This window comes from Drosophila hydei, unplaced genomic scaffold, assembly GCF_003285905.1.
Source record: "Drosophila hydei strain 15085-1641.00,03,60 unplaced genomic scaffold, DhydRS2 tig00000063-arrow-pilon, whole genome shotgun sequence".
Taxonomy (NCBI): domain Eukaryota; kingdom Metazoa; phylum Arthropoda; class Insecta; order Diptera; family Drosophilidae; genus Drosophila; species Drosophila hydei.
Window position 1 is genome coordinate 10,303,886 of NW_022045657.1, and position 21,608 is coordinate 10,325,493.

At 39.0% G+C, this 21,608-nt stretch overlaps 6 protein-coding genes across 8 annotated transcripts; 4 read left to right on the forward strand and 2 right to left on the reverse strand.

The window, feature by feature from the left end:
• Nucleotides 1–1,256: 1,256 nt before the first annotated feature.
• LOC111602753 lies at nucleotides 1,257–3,774 on the forward strand. The gene is made up of 3 exons (XM_023320005.2): nucleotides 1,257–1,478; nucleotides 1,559–2,335; nucleotides 3,281–3,774. Exons 1-3 carry the CDS (start codon nucleotides 1,364–1,366, stop codon nucleotides 3,469–3,471), a joined length of 1,083 nt encoding a protein of 360 aa, XP_023175773.2. The 5' UTR covers nucleotides 1,257–1,363; the 3' UTR covers nucleotides 3,472–3,774.
• Nucleotides 3,775–5,748: 1,974 nt separating this feature from the next.
• On the forward strand, nucleotides 5,749–8,521 carry LOC111602757 (arrestin domain-containing protein 3). Its single transcript, XM_023320011.2, has 4 exons — nucleotides 5,749–6,397; nucleotides 6,463–6,788; nucleotides 7,354–7,996; nucleotides 8,062–8,521. Exons 1-4 carry the CDS (start codon nucleotides 6,286–6,288, stop codon nucleotides 8,370–8,372), a joined length of 1,392 nt encoding a protein of 463 aa, XP_023175779.2. The 5' UTR covers nucleotides 5,749–6,285; the 3' UTR covers nucleotides 8,373–8,521.
• Nucleotides 8,522–9,833: 1,312 nt separating this feature from the next.
• Nucleotides 9,834–11,929, forward strand: LOC111602752 (arrestin domain-containing protein 17). Its single transcript, XM_023320004.2, has 3 exons — nucleotides 9,834–10,010; nucleotides 10,721–11,695; nucleotides 11,747–11,929. Exons 1-3 carry the CDS (start codon nucleotides 9,899–9,901, stop codon nucleotides 11,887–11,889), a joined length of 1,230 nt encoding a protein of 409 aa, XP_023175772.2. The 5' UTR covers nucleotides 9,834–9,898; the 3' UTR covers nucleotides 11,890–11,929.
• Nucleotides 11,930–12,577: 648 nt separating this feature from the next.
• Nucleotides 12,578–14,980, reverse strand: LOC111602746 (arrestin domain-containing protein 3). Its single transcript, XM_023319997.2, has 4 exons — nucleotides 14,724–14,980; nucleotides 13,561–13,910; nucleotides 12,937–13,492; nucleotides 12,578–12,873 (listed from the first exon to the last, which is right to left on the reverse strand). Exons 1-4 carry the CDS (start codon nucleotides 14,833–14,835, stop codon nucleotides 12,695–12,697), a joined length of 1,197 nt encoding a protein of 398 aa, XP_023175765.1. The 5' UTR covers nucleotides 14,836–14,980; the 3' UTR covers nucleotides 12,578–12,694.
• A 545-nt stretch (nucleotides 14,981–15,525) lies between these two features.
• LOC111602712 (arrestin domain-containing protein 17) lies at nucleotides 15,526–17,877 on the reverse strand. Its single transcript, XM_023319952.2, has 3 exons — nucleotides 17,710–17,877; nucleotides 15,991–17,004; nucleotides 15,526–15,839 (listed from the first exon to the last, which is right to left on the reverse strand). Exons 1-3 carry the CDS (start codon nucleotides 17,822–17,824, stop codon nucleotides 15,574–15,576), a joined length of 1,395 nt encoding a protein of 464 aa, XP_023175720.2. The 5' UTR covers nucleotides 17,825–17,877; the 3' UTR covers nucleotides 15,526–15,573.
• On the forward strand, nucleotides 17,383–21,243 carry LOC111602713 (arrestin domain-containing protein 3). Of its 3 annotated transcripts, none has more exons than XM_023319955.2 (5): nucleotides 17,383–17,438; nucleotides 19,442–19,588; nucleotides 19,653–19,861; nucleotides 20,154–20,751; nucleotides 20,865–21,243. In XM_023319955.2, the coding sequence occupies exons 2-5, from the start codon at nucleotides 19,471–19,473 to the stop codon at nucleotides 21,083–21,085; spliced, it is 1,146 nt and encodes a 381-aa protein (XP_023175723.1). In that variant the 5' UTR covers nucleotides 17,383–17,438; nucleotides 19,442–19,470; the 3' UTR covers nucleotides 21,086–21,243. The 3 variants fall into 3 exon arrangements, with proteins under 3 accessions (XP_023175723.1, XP_023175722.1, XP_023175721.1); XM_023319954.2 differs by lacking the exon at nucleotides 17,383–17,438 and adding an exon at nucleotides 18,399–18,572 and having other exon boundaries at nucleotides 19,656–19,861; XM_023319953.2 differs by lacking the exon at nucleotides 17,383–17,438 and adding an exon at nucleotides 18,401–18,572.
• Nucleotides 21,244–21,608: the final 365 nt, after the last annotated feature.

Consider the following 21,608-nt stretch of genomic DNA (forward strand, 5'->3'; position numbering starts at 1 on the left):
ATTAATTCAAATTTCAACCAAAATGGAGCGATATATATAAATATATATATTATATGTATATCCAAATTTATGTGTTTTTTTTGTTCAGCTCGTTTCAAGTGAGCTCAATGAACTATTCAGACTGGATTCTGGAGCAAACCGTTGATTGGGTAAGTGAGGTACTTGCTTTCAAGTATAAACAAATCTCATTGTCATTATCATTATGTAAATAAAACGAGCATTGCTAAGGCGGCAATAAAGTTTTATTTGTGGGTATTCAAATTTTATTTTAATTCCAAATGTCTTTTTATACCTTAAGTTAGAACTTAATTAAGTTAGAACTTATAATAAATTATTTATATTCCAGTATAATATTTAGTCTATTATATATATTTGTTTATCTATTAATTAAAATCAGGCTAATTTCATGTCAATCACATGACAGGAAATATATAAAGCAGATAGATGTGCTAATCAGCTCTAGTGCTTACAAATATAAGTTAATTTTCAGTATATTTCAACAGTGGCTGAGGTATAACAATACACAGCTCTCACTGTCTATTCGAACACAGAAATTAGAGAAACTTAACTCATTAAATTTGATGTGTGAGTGAGCGTAAGCATTTGCAAACAATGTCTTTCAGAAAATTTAATAGGTTCCCATAGGTTTTTAAATTATATTTTATTATTATTTATTATCTTTTAAAATGTATTCTTTTACAAAGCTACTAACTATTTAATACCTATTATATATATATATATATATTAAATATATAAATATTATTATAAAAAAGGTCCCTAATGCTAGATAGTTAATCGAAGTTGTGAAAAAGTTTCACTTAGTCTGTGAAACTCAGCTAAAACTTCAACTTTAACCCTTGTGTGAGAGAACGTTCAATTAAATTTTTTTTTAAATTGAGCTATTATCAAATGAGAGCAGCTTCAAGTTGAAGACTTTTTATTTTTCCTTCAGTAAGTTGTCAAAAAAAATTACTTTTACTGGCATCGTGAAAAACAGGTGCACAAGCTATTTAAACCTGTTTGTTTAAACGCATTCAGGTTGGCTTGTCAACAGGTTGTGAAAAATCTAAGACAGAAACCACGGCTAATCTCCAATAAAAATAATATTCTTTTATATAATAGCGTGGAGGGACTTGGCGCTATCGTAAATTTAATTTTATCTTTAGCTTTTTATATTTTCATAAACAATTGAAAAAAAAAAAGTTGCCAAAGTTGTTGTCGTTGTCGTTGTCGTTGTCGTGTGTCGATTGTCGTTGTCGTTGTCACTCGCGCATCGTCTGCTGAGCAGCTCGCACTTCAATTTTATCGCGTGCCGCAAATGAGCTAAGTTTTTGCTTATTCTAAAAACCCTGTAATTTGGATAATGCCCATAAATTGTGAATTTCATTTGTCGCGTGTTTCAGCGGTATATTACACTGGCGAACAAGTTTCGGGTTTCGTAACTCTGATCGCTGGCAAGAAGCAGCTGCATCTGGAAGGTGAGTTCAATTGGCAAATGTTTTTACTATGTTTACATGCCTCTGATAAGACTCGATAACGTTGCTCTCAACTTGAACAGCGCTCAGCATCAGCTTAAGATGTCGCAGCACAGTTTGCTGGCAAGAGGTAGACGGCTGCTTGCACCACGTCGAGCATAATGACAGCGAAGCGACCATGCAGCCCGGCTACATTAGCTATGCATGCAACAAGCTGCACTGGGAGCAGGCGCAGCAGCTGACGCATGCACTGAACCTGCCTTCGGGTGGCAAGAAGCGCTGCAACTTTGGCTTCGAGCTGCCTTGCGACTTGCCTGGCAAATGCCGCTTGCCCCTAGGCTCCACTAGCTACACGTTGCAAGTGCTCTTGCAACGTCGTGGCAAACATGACAAGCATTTTGAGCGCAGTTTGTGTGTTCAGCAACGCATTGAGCTACTCGATTTGCAACCTGCCACCAGCTCTAGTGGCAGCTTGGAGCTGTGTTTGCCACGCAGCATCTACGCACCTGGCCAACGGGTCAGCTACCAGTTGCATACCACAGAGCCACATGCCACTTGCCACACCCGCCTCTGCCAATCGATTACCTATCGCAGCATAGAACCCGCACTTAAAGAGAAGCGTGTGCGTCGTGTCCTCGACGAGAACTCAGATAGGACTGGTGTCCTCCATCTGCCGCTAACTGCGCCAATTATGACTAAGCTGCCAGGCGAGCCCATCGAGATAACCTATTTTGTGGAGGCGGCCAGCACCAGCTGCAGTCAGCCATTGCGTTTGCCTTTGTGGGTGGGCACAGTGGCGCCACCTGTTGACGTCATAGCGAGTCTAACAAACGGTCCTACGCTCGGTTTCGTCAATTTGGGTGAGTGTTTGACAGACTTTGACGCATGGTTAAGCGATGTTTACACAAGTCTTATACTCTGTTTCAGAGTCTTGGCTTATTTTATACCCTACGCCCATTGAAAATGGCAATTCAGGGTATATTGGTTTTGTGAAAATGTATGTAATAGACAGAAAAAGGCGTTGCACAGCAAATAGTGTATATTTATTAGTGATAAGGACGATGAGTTGAATCGATATAACCATGTGTGTCTATCTGACCGTCCGTCTTTCGGTCCGTATGAACGCAACGATCTCGTAGGTCACAAAGCTAGAGAATACAAATTTTAAATTAAAATTCTCGTGAATACTACATTCAGTAAAAATCGATAAGAATCGATAATTCTGCTTTGTTTCTTAAGCATAGTTTGAGTACCGTAATTGTTACAGACTTTACAGACTTACAGTGTATGCTTCTGTGATGAAAACAGAGATGTTTTATATTCTGGATTTTATATATATATATCTCCCTTTCTCTCAAATTCACAAACTTATTTAAAATACTAGAGACTTGTGTCTTGTGTCTTTGGTTTGCATGTCTTTGGCAAATACATACACATATATTTCATTATTAGTATCTATAGTCAAAGCGCAGCTCTTTTGGGTATAATCTAGTCTAGCTGTCTTAATACTTAATATGCATACTTAATATGCACCATTTTAAATAATGTTTAAATAAAAGCCATTATTCTATATTAATTTAACTTTATGTATTTCTTTACGTAGTACATTTTCACCCAATCAATTATGCTATTATCCTCATAAATATGTACTAAATCTATAATGTTCGTTGACTATTCCATAAGAAAGTTGCTCAAAATCAGATGTTATATAAATGGATATAGCATATAGATCTATTACTCATTTATATAGGTTTTTAGTCATCGACATTGACATACTAAAGATTTATCGTTTTCATTTTTTTCAGCTTTGTGTGAAAATGATTCGTTTTCATCAATCAATCAACAGCTGCCGCCACACAGCTGTTCCAAAGAACTCTATGTATCGAGCATTACCAGGCACGGCGAGCAGCTTAAATTGTTGAGACGCCAGAAGAGACGATCGTACGTGCGTTTAGCTTTGCGCTATTTCTGTATAAATCTGTTACCTGCTAATTAACAAAGGTGTTGTGAGCTGCAAGTATTCAATTAATTGAAATCAATACGTGCAGCTCTTTAAATATATCAGTTCAAGCGAAATCATCGTGAATAGTTTTCCTGATAATATACTATCTAGCCTGGATTGAAATTTATTTATATCGCTTATATATACACATTTTGGGCCAAGTTATAGAATATCTGCATATTTGCAAAGAATTTATCAACGCTTGATAAGTATTCGCATAAGCAAATAATACTTCACTGATTAAATTTCATTAACAGTCAAGTTCGTATATATAAAGCCCTAAAAAGTTGCAATTATACAAACTTTAAATAAAATTTATGATAATCATATATATATATTTTTTTTTTTTGTACTATTTTAAAGAGTTAAATTAATCAAATTAAACTTATAATTAATATTGATATTAAAATAATGCTAATCATAAAAATAGTAAAAAAAGCATTAACCAGATCCTCATTCCTCTTTCTTCTGCCTAGCAGTTCGGAACCAGGCGTAATACCGCATAAGCCTTGAAAGTAAATCCCTTCTATATGGTGTAACTGATCACTGTTATCTGTCATCTGCGTTTCTGCGTTTCTGTGTCCATGTCCCACCTTATCACAGTTACAGACTGATTTTTAAGCATTTTTGCTGTTGCACATTCGCTGCATTGGGGTCTGCTTTAACTTAATCGATAATTTGCCATATCTGTCCTTTCTGCTATCCAGCTTTAGAAATAAAAGAAAGGTTTTCCACTAAATGCAGCTTCGAAAAAAACAATGACTCTTTATTTTTTTTATTTCTTTTAGCCACTTTTTATTTAGCCACTGCTCTTCATCTCCCGTACAACATTTATGATCATTTTGGTGTTCAGGAGGCCATAATCTTTCATTAAGGCTGCCTTTTGTACCGATAGTATTAGCTTCTGCCTAATTTGTCCTTACCCTTATTGTGCTTTGTATCCATATCTCAGATTACTCGCCTTTACATCTCGTATTATCTGAAGTATCTGTTATTTGGGTATCAAGCTCAAAGCCCTGGGAGCTAATCTACGCGTGGACCATGTGTAAGTTTTCGTTGCGGCGGCACTGATGACCGCGATGTCAAATGCATATCCAATAAGCTATCTTCTGGCATTTGCAGCCCTATCATATTTCAGAGGCCTGTTCCTAAGATCGACTCATGTGTATCTACTCCGCTTATTTCAAGCATTTCACTTTCTTTCGACCGTTTCCTTGCTAATAGTCGCTTTTGTTTCCGGCTCCAATTTGCTTTTATCCCAAATATACGGGGACGCTAAGAAGTTTCGCCGACAGTTAATCTGAAAAGTGTTTGCAATATAGTCAGGAGCACTGATAGTGGAGTCCTCCAATCTTTTATCAAATCAGCAAATCTTCTATTGCATCTATTTAATTTTAAAAATATTTATGTCGTTGCTGCGTGGGAGGGACCAGCTGACTACTGTCATGTTGCTGAATCGTCGGCTTTGCTTTTTACTGTTTGTTGAGTGATAAGCTGGAATTCCTTCTGCTGCACTTGCCTTAGGATATTTTTTAATGCTTTGGGCCTGGTCCTGTGCAATTTTCAATTCCAGTCTGTTTTTGTATGTTGCCAGACTTCAGCTTGCATCTTTGTAAACTGATTTTATAGAATCACAAAACCTGCAACTTGCTGTAGCCTGTTTGGTGCACTAACTTTTAGGCAGCACTTATAGGCCGCAGCGTATATCGACATTCAGGATACTCACAGCTGTTAACTTGGCTCGGATGTGCAGTTCACTTTTGAAGATGTCACACTACAGATTTATGTTCTACTGAATATCATATAGTTCACCCTGCAATGGAGCCTATCGTGGAGGCAGGGAGAGGATTGGCTACTGGAAGTCCGATCATCCATTCCATCAATGATAATGATAAATATATTGAAAATTATAGTAATAATATTGAGATTGATAATGGTGATATTAATGACAATAATTTTGATGATGATGACAATACTTAATAAATAACAGTTAAAATAATATCTAATAACTTTAACAACAGTTAAACTTTGGGATTAACTTTCTGCTTTTTTATAGAGCAATAATTGATTTGCCATTGATTTTTATGCGTCCATAAATAAGCGTAGCCCCATTCTATCTGTTGTGCTTGCTGTAGGGCCCTAATCAAATACGTGAAGCCATATTGTAGGAACGGGTCAAGGCGAGCTCATTGCCACAATTATCTACAGTAAATTGAGTAAAGCAAGTGGGCTATCAGAGGAGCTATAGCAGTGCTCGCTGAGGCTGTAAAACGTTGTTGCCACGTTTTGTGGCAGCAATGTTGGCTAGCTAAATGGTGTGAAGCTCATTTAAATCGAGCCTGCGTCTATTGCCGCCAAAATGTGTACAAGCTGCGAGTTGAGAATTGAGAAATATGAGAATCAGAATGAAGCTGACCTCGCCATTGGGGCGCAGTTGATGTCGCCTTAGTTTTTGTTTTGTTTTTGTTTTGGGCGCCGCACAAACAAAGAAACTGAAAGGGACGCAAGCAACAAAGCGTTGCTCCATTTGGTAACGCATTTTTGCTTTGATTTATTTGACCAGAAGCAGACAGTAGACGGTTACACAGACGCATGGCGCCAACTTATTGATTCGCGCCCCCATTCCAGCTTTCCCTTTGGCACAAGGATGCTGCGAGCGAATGAGAGGGCAACACAGACGCACAACAAAGGCGCAGCTCAGTGCGCGTCTGGCTGTGCCAAAGTTCGGTTGTGTTTTTATTATTCCTGTCGCTTTGTCCCTTGTTTGTTGGCCGTGTAATGTGAAGTGCATCCTGGCATTTGTTAGCCATGCCCACCACCTGTGTTTTTCAGCTTGATCGCCTGAATCCCGTCTACAACAGCGGCGAATACATCAGCGGGCGCATTCTCCTACGCACGGATAAGGTGAAGCGCGTGAATGGTGCGTGTTGTCCTCACTTTCAATACCAATTGGCCAAAACAAGCTCTCAATTCCCATCCTTGCAGCCGTCTATGTTACTTTGGAAGGCGAGGCCAAGGTGCAATGGTCCATGAGCGGCAAGAGTGAGACGTCGAACTATTCGGGCCACCAGCAGTATCTACACACACGCACCAATGTCTTCGACAACTCGCTATTCCGTGCCGGGGTGCATGTTTATGTGTTGACATTGCGTATACCACCCGACTGCCCAAGCAGCTGCAAGGGTCCGTATGGCTATATAGCGTATAATATATCGCTGACCATTGACAAGCCGTGGGGCTTCGATGAGATCTTCCGCAAGCCCATAATGGTAGTCCAAACATTGGATCTTAACTACAACTCGGAATTTGCGGTACGTTTTTCCCTTTAATCTGACGTGAAGTGACGTGGCACGAAAAAATTATGCACATTTCATTGGTGGGCATTCAGTGAGAAAATAATTAAAGGAAATATATAATCGAGTAAAAAGTTTTATAGAGATTAATAGTGGTATACTATTAGCTGTGTGTAAATATAAAACTGCTGTCCATATGAATTATATATGAAATTCTTAAATATTATAGAACGCAGCTGCGTAAAAAGTAATTCAGATGAAAGCTAAAAGTATAGAGTGAAACTTTTTGGCCGTATTGAGATAGCCAGGAAATTGAAAGACACAAAATATAAATCGGATCAATAGATTTAGATCTAATCTTCCAAAAAAAAAAAAGAGCAAGATTTAAATAATGATTTGATCGAGCTAGAATTATGTAAAACTTCGAGACTTATCCAACAAATCCATAGAATACAGAGCTCTGATTTTTAATATATTCAATTTAGTGTTACATCAAAGATCTTACATATAAGAGATTATTCATTGATTGAATATTGAAACATTCAATGTTCATTCAGTAACCTCTAATGATATCCGTCTGCAGCTGCCTGTCAAGGATGAGAACATCAAATACCTCTGCCATTGGCCATGTGTTTCTGGGCCTATTAGCTCCAGCCTGGCGCTACCCGCCTCCGGCTTTACACCGCTGCAGGAGGTGCCTTTCACCGTGGAGATCGACAACCAATCGCCGCACTACGACATTATTGCCTTAGAGGTGTCCATAAAGCAGCACTTTGTGTTCCTCTCGCGCAAGCCCGTCAAACGCAATTTCTATACGAAGACACTTTGCAAGGAGATCATAACGGATCGCACTCTACGGCTCTCCAAGCGAATGTACGAGTCGAGCATTTGCGTACCCATGGACACGCCACGCTCCACGCTGAATCCCAACTACATTGTGTTTCTGCACTACACGCTGCAGGTGAAGCTGAAGACCGGCTACTTTCACTACGACACGGATCTCTCCGTGCCCATTGTGGTGGGCACGACGCCACTACAGCATCTGCATGCCATGGCCTGCACCCGGCAGCCGGCTCGGCGCACGCCCACGCCGGAGCGACAGCGTCTGATCGAGCGGGTGCAGCCACGACCCGCAACGGTAGAGGAGGAGACGCCCCAAGAGGCAGCAGCCGAAGAGATTCATCAGACGCTGGAGGACGATGAGCCGCCCTCATATGACAGTTGCCGTGAGTGAATCCGCCACATCTTTCCATTTCGCTCATTTACTCTGTAACTCTCTGTCTCGCGGCAGTGCCGCCTTCCTTTAGCTTTGCTACACTCGCTGGCAGCCAGCAGACGCTGGAGAGTCAGCCGCGCATTCACCTGCCTAAATTTCCGGGCTTTAGCACATTGTTGGGTACGGCGCCTGCGCATGATCTGGTCCTGGAGGACTCTGGCCTAGACATGCATCACTATCGCTCCTATGGCTCGCTGGATACGGATCACACGGGTCGCAGCCTCGATACCTTCGGCTCGCTGTGCGGTCCTTTGTCTGAGCAGTGCGAAATAGAGCAACAGGAGCGCGAGCAGCAGCTGAATGCTACGGCAGAGCATCAATTTTAAATGCAAGTGTCTTAAAATCCAAGGTGGTATAATACGTAAGATTGTACTAGGCATAAGAGTATAGAGTTAAGTAACTTAATTATATTTTCGAATGTATCATAATCCGTCTTATTGGAAGCCCTCATAGCTCAGATATGCGTATACATTTATATATACAAAGATATATATGTGGGATATATACTATACTTTACTGCCATCCGAAATTCAAAATTAATCAAACCGAACTTATTTTGTGCCAGAAAGTTGTTTATTGCATATTATTCCATTGCTATATATCTAAATCTATGTGTAGCTATACCTAATATTTTTAAACTAAGACTTGTGCGTTCATAATTGGACAATAAATACGTATACAATGAAAAGTTCTAAAAATCTGAGTTTTTTTTAATTCATTAATTTTATTAAAAGCGAGAAAAATAATACTAATAATAATGATAATACAAATATCAATAATAATACTAATAATAATAATAATAACAATTATAATAATAGTTATAATAATAATATTATTATTAATAATGATGAAAATTCCATGTGACATGAATACTGATACTATAAAAGGCGGCCTCTTAAGAAGTTCACAGCTTTGAGTTGAGCTGATAGTTGCTTTTTGTTGAGCATAATGAAGTTCTTAATATGAAGTTATTTTTTATTCTTTTTTGGATTGATGAAAGATATACAGGTTAGTGCCTTGCTGCCTTTCAGGAACTTTACCTAAACAGAAACTAATAAAAATACTTTCTTTCGAACACAAAATACGTTCCTTAGGGAAACAAAGAGTTATTAGGTGTAATAATCAAGGCTTAAGGACCATTTGATATATTCTACCCAGTTTAGTAGGTCTTAAGTATAGTTTTATATTTCAAAATTAATATTTGTTCACATAATTGAAATCAAGAATAACAAAATAAGCTTAGATATAAACAGGGGAAACTAAAGTAAATATTTTGTATCTAGAGCCTAATCATTTGGGACTCAACATAGACCTGCCAAAACATTGCAAACACTTAAAAGATAGTTGCATTTTTTTGTTAATAATAATAATAATTATTAATTAATGTATTAAATATATTGAAAGAATGGATCGATTTTTTATCAATATGAAATTGAGTTAACTTTAAGTATATATATATATATATATATATATATATATATATATATATATATATATATATATATATATATATATATATATATATATATATATATATATATAATTAATCTAATAAATATATATATATTTATATATATACATATATAATTTATGAGATCTTTTCGATTCGCCTAAACATATGCAACGCTTAGCAACTATGACAATTATTTAATTAAATTTGCCAATTGTTTACGACAAGTAAGTGCTCGGCGCTGGCACCCGCAGCAGGGCGAGGGAGAATGCCGATTAGATAAATACACTAAATAACAGACCAGTCGACATGCATGATACCGATAAGGCCTGTTTAATAGGCCAGCGTTTGTCAACAATACGGCAGACAGAACGCGCCAGCCGAACGGTACAGAGTTTCATAATGAGCCAAATCTGTGACATCCAATTGGAAAGACCCAGTGGGGTCTACTATGCCGGCGAAACGGTCAATGGACACATTTACTTAACTCTAACGGAGCGTGCCCTAATCAAAGGTGAGTCACGGAAAAATCTTTCGATAAGGCAGCGCTCGAGGCATGAATCATTCATTGATCCAATCAAATCGAAACCAAGCAATCAAAAGATAAGGAAATGCATAATGTAATTCGTGAATTTAAGCCAGGAATATTGGCTTATTAGGGAAGCTGAAAATCACCAACTCCGAATGTATATTTAAATATACATACCACACTCTAATGTATAGCAAAATTCCTATTTATGGCGTAAGCTTGGACATGTTAATATATATTTAATCAGGTATAGCAGACCCTGATAAAGTGCTAATGAGAGATAAGTCTGAAATATTTTGTTTGTATACTCGATCACAAGGTGTAGAAATGTATATTGTCTCCTGCATATTTCGAAGTCACACACACAACATTTTGGTTAGAATCAGAATGATATACTTTTGACCCTCCCTTTGAAAGTCTAAACAAGCATAGTAATTAAATATAGTATATATCTCGCTGTTGGTTTATTAAAGTTAGAGATCTGATATTAGGTGTTAGCACTCTTGCATTTTCGTCATGCTTGATTAGCTGTTAAGACTCGCGTAACAAATCGATAAAATCGATAATAATTTTCATAGTTTTGTATCATGAAATATTCAGGGTAGAGCTCCGATTAGTTCCATCACACATTATGTCCACAGGGGATATACAAAATTGTGACTTACTTATAAAAGTTTTTCCATAATAATTTTCAGTGATTTCCTTGGAGTCGAATGGCTACGCGTCAACGTCGTGGGATACGCCAAAGAAATCAAAGAAGGATAAGACGGGTCGTCAGCCAGAAGTCGTTACGTCTGTTAGCTATGCCCAGCGTGTCGACTACTTTGCCAAGGTGGATTACTTTGTGGGCTCGGAGGCGGCGCTGCCGCAGCTAATGGCTGCTGGCGCCTACCGATACGACTTCAGTGTCCAGTTGCCAGCGAACTGCCCCAGCAGCTTCGAGGGCTTACATGGCCACATACGCTACATGCTGCAGCTGCATGTGCAGCGTAGTGCGGAGCAGCCAACGGAGCCGAGCTTTGTACGACAGCTGCAGGTGCTGAGTTGTACATCGAGTCAACAGTTGCAGCAGCAGCAACAGCTGGGCGAGCAACCTAGTGAGATGAGCGCCGTTGAACAGAAGTCGACGTTGAAGTTCTGGCACCGTGCGTTGCAGCTGCAGCTTGATATACCTCGCTCGAGCTACGAGCCGGGCATGGGCATCTCAGTGCACGTACGGCTGCACAACGAGCAGGAGCTACCTCTGCAGGAGATCGTCTACAAGCTGAATCAGGTAACTACGTATGTGGGTAACCAGCTGGATAAGCCCAAGCGCACAGCGCAGCAAGTGGATCGCCGCCAACTGGTCAGCAGCAGCTATCAGTTAGTCACGTGTCCGCGCAACGAGCTGCTCAACTTTCAGCATCTGCACACGTTGCAAGTGCCACAGGCGTCGCCTACGCTGGGAGCTAACGTGTGCGCCTGTCTGCAGCTCGGCTACGAACTGGAGGTTCTGGTTCAGACTAAAAAGCCGCAACGTTTTATTTCGGCACGAATGCCAATCATTATATATAAGACACCAAGCGCAACGCAGGAGCCAGTGGTCATCTCCAGTGCGCCGAGTCGCGCCCCGGAAGCAAACAGCTTTATCCCAGCTGCGCCTAATCTATCCGCCTCCATGAGCTCGCTGGGTAAGTCCCGACTGATATAATGTATATATATTTACTATATATATTTATTAGCTTCCCATTTCCGCGAAGCCGACTTCATGATTGCCACCAATCTGAACAAGGATAAGCACGCGATGTCTGGGGAACAGCTCGATTTTAGACCACGTTATCTCTACTTTGAAATGGAACATGCCGAAGCAGAAAAAGTTCTCTAGATCTGTACTATATATACAAACATTAAATTTAGTCTTTTATTTATTAAATGTAACTGTATTTTATTATTTATTTCATAATTGCGCTGCTACCCGCTCTGCGTCCGAATCAAGCATCAATTGGGTACATGTATCATCAATATATACTAAAAATCAACGGAATCGATATATATTTTTGTGAAATTTATAATTTTTTTGAACCAACATTGTTCAAAGACAGCCGCAGGGTTACCTACAAGCAACTGGCATTTGCCCAATATTCATATTAAACCATTTAATGAAGTTGACAATCTTAGATCACCTGAAGAAGACGCTACAACTCTCATCCACCTTAACTTTGCCCGAATTATGGAATAGCTTGGAATTCATTGATTGATCGCTACGAGAACCTGCGCTATTTGGTGTTGGATACATTCACTGTGTAGACCAAAGTTGTTGACCAGAAACCATCTTCGTTGCGCTCTTTGATGAGTGGAGCAGGTGAAGTGACTCGGGCATTAAATGCTTCTACACAAACTATTCATAACTGATGGCTGAACTCCTTTGTGTTCCAAAACGTTGATGAGAAAATTTGAAATGTTTCTGAGATCGACGCTTTCACTATCAGCATGCTACAAGATTCTTAGCTTAATTAAAATAATAGTTATTTTATTGGTATAAAATATATATAAATTACATTCGCAATAAGTCAGAAGCTTTGAGTAAACACTGGTAAATGCAGAACGTAGAAAATAGTTGCATAATATCCAAATATTTGTAGGTAAGGAGTATTTTTGTTATTCTTATATCAAAAGAGTTTTATGTTAATTTATTCTCGTGCAGGCGCACTGGGCACTTGCGATGCATCCATAGGCGGAGCCGAGGGCATTGCGAAGTCGGTGTACATGGGGTAGCGAGGTATAAAGTCATCGGTGCGATTATGCTCATTCACATCTGTATCCACAAACTTGTCTCCAATGTTCGTGGCCTGCTCGAACGAGGGAGGCTCTGAGAAGGAATTGGAGGTGGGTTTATTAGAAGTTGAAGCTATATTCGACGGCAACCACTTACTGCAGGTGTCATAGCTCGGTGGCAGATCGGCAGCAGCACCTGTGGGCGTATCTGGAGTCTGAGGTATCCAAGTGGCGACATTGTTGGGGTTTTCGGCACTCTGAGCCAGTGGAATGGTGCCAACTATGATGGGCATCTCGATTTCCGAGTCCGTGTGACAACCTCCTGTTTTAATGGCCATCTGGATTTGATAGGATACGTTGATGATGCGTTGATTCCGGGATGAAGGCGGCACAGGTGGTATCACGAGGCTGGCATTAATCAAGCGCTTGGACAAACGACGCACATGCTCCGCCTGGTACTCCGAGCAGAGAGTATTTTTATGCGTGCGAGATTTATAAGAGGGCGTGCTAGCTCTAAACTCGTAAATCTGTATCAAGGATATTTTGATGCCTTCCAAATCGTAACCGTGCGACTGATTATCTATATGCAGGACATAGTGTATGCGCTGACCCGGCGCATAGCCGCCAAAGGGTATAGTCAGAGTTGAGATGACGGGGCCCGAGGAACAGGGCCAGCAGCAAAAGTACTTGATGTCCTCACTCTTGAGCGGTACCTGGAATGATTATATATTGAAAATTATATAGTATATTAATTGCTTAAATAAAGAGTTAAGGTACCCACTAGCATCTCGGGATACATGTTGAGGTTGTAGGTCTGCAGCACGGTCAGTGGCTGCTTGAATTCATTGTTGAAACGCCACGAACGATCTACTACGAGGGACAACTCGTATGCGATCTTGCCATACTTCTCCACGCAGGATGTCGGACATTCCAGTGGAAGCGGTATACAAAATGTATAGGTGTGCATGCCTGCCGGTAGTTCGCTCTCGCCAATGACGTCTGTCCGTGTGTATAAATATTGTTCATTGCCACGAAAATATTCTGTATAGGATTCCGATCTACCGTTGACGGTTCGCGAGCGATGCTCCTCCCAACGCACCTTCGCCGCGCCCTCGAACAATATGTAAACGGCTGCAGAGATAAAAGTGAAAATGCAACTCGTGAAACATGACTGAGCTGAGTATGAATTTGCTGAGCTTTGTCTTTTTTCAATTCACGCTTTGTGCCGTCATTCGCCGGCTGAACTTTGTTTACACGACTCGCACAGTGGTATTCATCTGCTAGACATTGGAAACTTTTATTCAAATTGCAACATACACATATGTTATTCATTATTATAAAAATTAATAGGAAGTTCTTAATATAATTATGTCTTTCTTATACATAATAGCTAATTATCATATATGAAATAAATAAATTATACTCGAACTATTTCAAGGTTTTATTTATTTTTAAATTAGAGCACACTGTCAACAGCGTGCCATAATGCTGAATCGTTTGAAACTCGTTTCTAATCAACTATATGGATACAAATTTTTGTTCACTCTTGTAATTGTTTTTTTGTTTTGCTGGGCATTATCATAATTAGATTTGCTTGCAAAAACAAATGAATCATAATAATAATCTATAGAGCTCGAGTTCTGACAAAACAGCGGAACACATCCCAAATAATCATTTGAGCTTTATATAAAAATCAATTTGAAATACAATTTCTTCCCGTTGCTTGCATACTTTTCGAAATTACTAATAAAGTCTTCATATTAATAATATTAGGACATACTCAAACTTACAATATGAATAAATAAATGTGAATAGAAGCACATGAAGTGCGGAAATAATATGTAATTTTAAGTACTTTTTAAATTTAATATTATTTTTTAAAGCCTACATATTTCATTATGTTAATGTTGTAGTTATTATATACAAAAATATTTTTAACATTACCATTAACGGACTTGTTGCTCGTTGTTGTTAAATTAATGCGGCCATTGATTGTCTCGCCGCTATAGTACACCGGATTGGGCCGATCGAATTCAAAAACACAATTCGATGGCATAGCGAAAATCTAATTTTAATAATATGGCAATGCCTTAAACGTACACTGTTTTAGACAAATTATATGTTATATCAAACATTTTTAAAGTCACTGGAATATCAGCTATAAATGCAAGAAAGCACGCGACGCAAAATGGCAGAAAAATATACCTCGACAATGAACAGTCGGAACACAAATAAAATGCTTCAGTAAAAAATGAGCTGAAAATAAAATGTTTGAGAGAGCGGAACCATTGTGACATCATAAACGAGTGACCAAACCAAAACAAAAACGAAAACGAGAGCGCATTAATGAGTCTCTCAAAGCGAATAGTGAGAGAGCCAGACAACGAGAGAGAAAGAGAGCGAGAGTGAGCACAAAAAAGCTTTAGCACTGCTCGCGTCATTTGTTAAACTTTTCTGTAGACTTTGATGTTGTGTAAACATAAACAGATGATGTAATATTTGGCAAACAGCTGTGTGATAATAACTACTGCATCTTCATATCTATCAACTATGAGTTGACCTTTTCAACTCTGAATATGCTAAATTAAAAATGTATTTGTGTGTGTATTTTTTAAGCGTAGATAAGTTTTTTATGTTGAATTATAAACTTTGTGAACTTTTTCATATAATTGTTTATTTATCAAACACACGGATATTTTGCAAGCAATCTGGCAATCTGGCTTGGCTATAACACAATTTTGCGCTGATTATAATATAAATACTGTCGCGATAAGATATTGCATTTGATAAGCTCTCAAATCTCAACGGGCGATTCCACGAATTCTTTTTCCTCACCGCTCAACTTGCCTTGCGGTGCTTCCTTCTTGTCCGAACGTTGTTCGGCTCGATGACGTCGACGACGGCGTCTCTTTTGCGGGGGATTCGGTGGAGGAGACTGGAATGTATCCACATCAAAGACGGGATACCGCGGGGTGAACCGAGTAGCCTCACTAACCGTATTGGCATCCGTATCGGCAATGTCGGCGGTCATAAACATGGCCTGCTCGTAGGTGGGTGGAGCTGTAAAAATATGCGTGGCGGATATTGATTAGAGTAAGAGAGATCTAAGGGTAAGGTAACGCGAATAATGCATCAATAATGCACTTTCTGAGCGTGCATAAGAGTATGGTCATTATAACAATAAACATGAGCAGATATATATTTGACTTACGCAGATCTGGTGCAAGGTTATCCTCGATCTCAAACTCATCGTCTCCATCCTCGGGCAGCTCGTAGTCTTCCAGCTCCTCTGTCAGCTCGTAGCCGGGATTGTTGACACCTGAGGCCAGTTCGATGGCCCTGGCCGAGGTACAGGGCAAGTCCCGTGGCACGGATGCTACACCAAACCTAGAGGCCGGCCCAACCGTAGCTAGCGGCACATTGCCAATGGTGATGGGTATAATTACTTTGGGATTAGCCATCAGCCAGTTCATCACGGCCACGATGCGCACCTCGTACGAGACGCGAACCACCTTACTAAGGTGCTCGCAGGTGGGCGCTGTGGCTGGTATGCGTAACGATTCAGTATAGGATTTCTGGCAATTGTGGAGCACGCCTCCACCTTCACGCTTGGTCAGCAGAATCTTCTCGGAGACGATTTGCATGGCGGGCATGTCGGATGTGTAAGTGGCATGCAGATAGATCATGATCATGAGTTTCTTGCAGTCGCTGCTGGAATTGTTGCGTACATCCGCATGGACTAGCATAAACTGGCCTGGCACATAGCCCTGCTGCTGCAGCGTCACCTTCATGTGGACCAGCTTGGTGTGCATGAAGCAAAAATATTCCATGCTTTCGCTGGTAGCTGGTTCGCGGAGCATTTTACTCTCCTGGTTCAGGTCGAGAAGCTTGAGCACGGTGAAGCCCACGTTGGTGGTGCGATTGGAAGCGCCGGGGCGTATAAACATTACCTTGGCCACGTAACGTATGTGTCCATAGACACCTTCAAAAGAGGACGGGCAATGATTGGGTATGGGACAAGCAAAGGTGTATGTGTAGGTGCCTGCTTCAATGTTAGTCGTCGGCGCCTGCTCCGAGCCCATCAGATATGTAGTCGATGCTATATAATCCTCTCGACCCATAAAATAACGCTTGCGTCCCGGATGGTGCTGGGTAGTGGGCACGGCACGTCCATGTTTACGTCGCCACTGAGCACAGGCATAGCCGCTGATTTGTAGCTTAATGCCTAGAAGAATCAAGGTCAAAATATTAATATTTTTCCATACATTTTGTACATAAAGTTAAGAAGTCACAAAAGATGTCAATGAATAAATTTTACATTGTAATTTACAAAATGAGCAAATAATAAGTAAAAAATTAAATATTTAATATCATTCAAGTTGATTTAAATTTGCTTTTATGATTATCAATAAGTAAACATTTTATAATATTTAATAATTCATTTATAGCGAATTATTCTTCTTAAAAGCTAATTTAGAAAAAACTTTCTAGAATGTCAAAAAATACATCAAATTATCTGTGGAAAATAAAAATAAATATATCAAATTTTAATTTCAAAAGGTTTTTTTTTCAACATTTCCCAGTTATTTCTCTAGATACCCATAAAATGACAAATAAGTTTTGGCATTTCCTGATGCAAACTCCACACCTTATCATGAGGTAATTCCCCTCGCGTTTTTATTGAATAATACACTAATTTTTTGTGCTTTTGTTTTTTTTGTGCATCGATTTGCGTTCCCTGCGGCTTATCAGTAAATTACAAAAATAATGGCATAAAAAGACAAAGCGAAAACAGAGAACAAAAGCAAGTCAAATAAATACAAACACAGATTAGATAAGAGTCAGATATAGGAGAGGTGGACTGCATAGACTAAGTAATTCATGTAGTCGAAAATCAAAACAGTTCTTACACTAGAAATGTCCGACATACCTCGCAGTTTTTTTGTCTTATTCAAATTGACTATCACCTTTCCGGTAACCACTTGGCCGGTGAAATATGTTCCATGTTCATTCTGATCGAAGGTTATTTGGCAATTATTTGACATTTCTCTTGCTTGAGTACTACGGGGGCTAACAGCGCTCCGAACCCGTTCGCTGCTAAATGTTCACTGATCTAGTATTTTTTGACTACTAATATGATATAATAGCTGCCAAGTGCTATCTTATCTAGGAAAGTAAAAAAGTATATATGTATTTATACGCTCTGTAATGCCATGCGTGATTGTCTCAGTTTGGCATTAATGTGCTTTTCAGTGAGAGTCTATGGATCACTCAAAATCGTTAATTATTTTTAACAGATTTGTGTAGGCTGAAAGACCCATAAATATAATTCATTTTTGCATACGTCAGTCAGTCTTTCGTCATATATGTATACACTCAATATTACAATATTTATTATATATACCCAGTTTTTTTATCTGAACAGCTTATCTAAATTTATTCTTGAGTTTCGCTTACACATGTCAAATGTAACTAAATGTATTTTTTTTATAAATAAGCACATAATTCCAATACTTTCGTATAGATAAGATAAATGTTGTCAATTCCGGTTATGCGACAGAATAAAAAAAATGTTTTAAATTCAGTTCGATATTTGCCAGCTAAGCGAAACGCAAGCAAAGTCTCTTTGAATAAATATTTATTGTTTATTTGAACAATAAAATATTCTCACTACTAAAATGGTTTTAAACTGTGTAATTGATTTCAAAGATAATCCATTTGGCATTTACTATGCGGGCCAAGTGATTTCTGGCAGTGTATCTTTGAATTCCGATGAAGAAAAGCTAGTCAATGGTAAGTTAGTAAAATTGCCATAATTGAACAATAACATAAAGAAACCATCAAAAAAATTTCAGTATAAACGTGATATAAATTTCAAACTAAAATGTTTTTTTTTTAATTATTTTTTTTTATATGATTCATGTTTATTTTTGGCTATCTATTAATACATTTTGTTATCTAAAACTCAACTTTTTATTTGTTCCAGTAATTTGGAATATTCATTACAGATAGTCAATAGCAATTTATTCATTATATAAAATTATAATGTATTCAAAAGCAAGTAAGAGTGACTTATTCGAGACGCTCGGCTTGGAGATACCCTCACCACGCAATAGCTGCTAGCCTAATCATTCTACGCTTCTTCGACACAAACACACACAAACAATACATGCTCACACATACGCATGCATAAGCACGCGCTCTGCTTACTGCGCAGTTGACGCAGCGGCTGCGCGTGTGCAGTTGGGGCATTCCGTTGGAAACTGAATTGTTGAATGACTCTTCTTTTAAATGGGCTTTCTTATCGATATTTCCAGGGCACAATTATGATATCCAGATGCATGTATTTACCAACGTACGAGTCTCTAGTATTTGAAATATGTTTTTTTGTGAATTTAAGCGGAAAAGGACGAGGTAAAATTTTAAGTTCGTGACTAACGAGATCGTTGCGTTTATACGGACGGAGAGACGGATAGACGGACATGGTTAGATCGACTCAGCTGATCAGTAAGATATACAGTTTATAGGTTATGGGGTCCTATGTCTGTTACATACGTTTTTACAAAACCATTATAAAAATGTAAAAATCTACTCATAAATATAATCATCATTATATAATACTAATAACTAATTTAATTTTTCAATGCTCTAAATATTTTCAGCTATAATTCTAAAGATAAAGGGCTTTGCCATGACATATTGGACAGAAGATGAAACTGATGCAGACAACAAGACCACAGAGGAAACTTATAGTGGACACGAGGACTATATTCATTCCAAAGTTGAGCTCTTAGTAGCTGAAAGAACAAGTAAGTCCTTCTCCAATGCAATTCTATATTTATTTTGAAATGTTATTTATTTATTTGACTCCAGAAGTCGCCCTTGCGCCTGGCACCCATGTCTATAATTTTGCCTGCCAAATCCCCGCTGTGTGCCCCTCGTCCTTTGAGGGCACTCACGGTCGAGTGCGCTATACGGTTATCGTTAAGGTCATAAGGCCCTGGAAGTTCGATCTGACCTATTCGCGTCCCTTTACCGTGCTGAAAGTTATGGATCTCAACAGGGAAGGTCTTTTCCTAAGCGTAAGTACAAGTAAATAAGCAGACAATGATAATAATACTAATCAGAAGTCTAACTCAACTAAGTCGGAGAGTAAGCAGAATGAACTGAGTTAAACTTTGTTAATGTTCATTTTTTATACTTATAATATATAAACATATATATTATAAATGTAAAATATAAATTAAATTGAATTATTATAAATTATAATTTATAAATAGCTATTCTAAATGAGTTTTGGGTTACAAAACCTTGAGCCTTCCCATTAACACAATTGTTCCTTAACTAACGCGCTGCATTTCACATTCTGCTTAGACACCTGCCCAGTCGGAGGATCTGAAGACCTATAACTGCTGGCCCTGCCGCTCGGAGCCATTACGGCTGCAATTGTCGCTGCCGCATCGCGGCTTTGTGCCTGGCCAGACGATACCTGTGGGCGTGCTGATCACGAATGACAGTCACATAGGAGTGGAGCAGATCGAAGTCAGTTTGGTGATGATGGTGCTCTACTATAGTCAGCACAGTGTGGAGACAATCAGCGAGCGATTCGTGGTCAGCAAGAAGCAGGGCGAGGGCGTCACCAGAAACTGCAAAAAACAGTTCATCTTTGACCTGCCCGTGCCTGCAACACCACCCACCTGCTTCGACTTATGTCGTATCATACAGATTGCCTATCAGGTGGCCGTAGAGACAAAGGTTAAGGGTTGGCACCTCAACGAACGGGTGCACCTCCCCGTGACCATTGGCAATGTGCCATTGAGCAAGCAACTGATCCAACAGCCGCGCTCCATGCCAGTGGAAGTCGAGGTTGTTGCCCAGCAGCTGGACGAGAAGGCATTGGTGCTGCTGGATGAGGCCGCAGCTGCTGCTGCTACACCCACCGTCAATCCCTGGGCAGCGGATGCTTCTATTGGTGGGTTAATAGAAAACCAGAACTATCGTATATAATATCCAGAATCCAATTACAATATGAAACAAGACAGAATGCATCGTTGCTAATAGCTGAATATCTTTTACATATTACAGATCCGCCCAGCTACGCAGAGGCAGTGCACATACGCGCCGGACCCATTAAATCAAACGTTAAGCCCGCAGCCAACAAGCCGAGAAAGAGCCAACAGTTCAGTCCCTCGACAACGCAGACCAAGGAAAATTGCGCCTTTACGCCGCTCTACGCTGTGTTCCACATAAACAATCAAACGGAGAATGCGAAAATGGAAGATATTGATCGTAGCACCTGGATCTGAGTACGAAAGAGAATTGTTTAACTGAAAACTGAATTGTAAATAAAAGCGAGACCTTCGTTTAGATTTTAGTTTAAAGAAAATGCTATTTTGTTTGGGTTTTTGTTTTCGTCCAATTGCTAAGCAAAGCAAGCCTCAATAAAGGTTCTTTACAGTCCCACGCACGAAACCTCAATGTTTATTTACCTCAACTTTCACATATCATATTACATATCATATCGAATTTGTAGCTTAGGTATCTGATAACAATTTTATTGATGGAGCATTCAACTAACTTTCTATATTTTATTTTTTCAAATTAAAGATTTAAAGATATGTATGTATTATTAAATAAATGTGTATCTAAAAATTTAAATAGAGATATATAAATAAATTGATAATAACATTTTTGGAAACAATATTTTTGTATTTATTTGTGGTATATTTTGTTTTCTAATATGTATAGAAATTAATATTAAAGAATATTAAATACATTTATTCATTTAAGCGTCTATTTGTTTTGGTAATACCCTGAACTTTGCTTAAG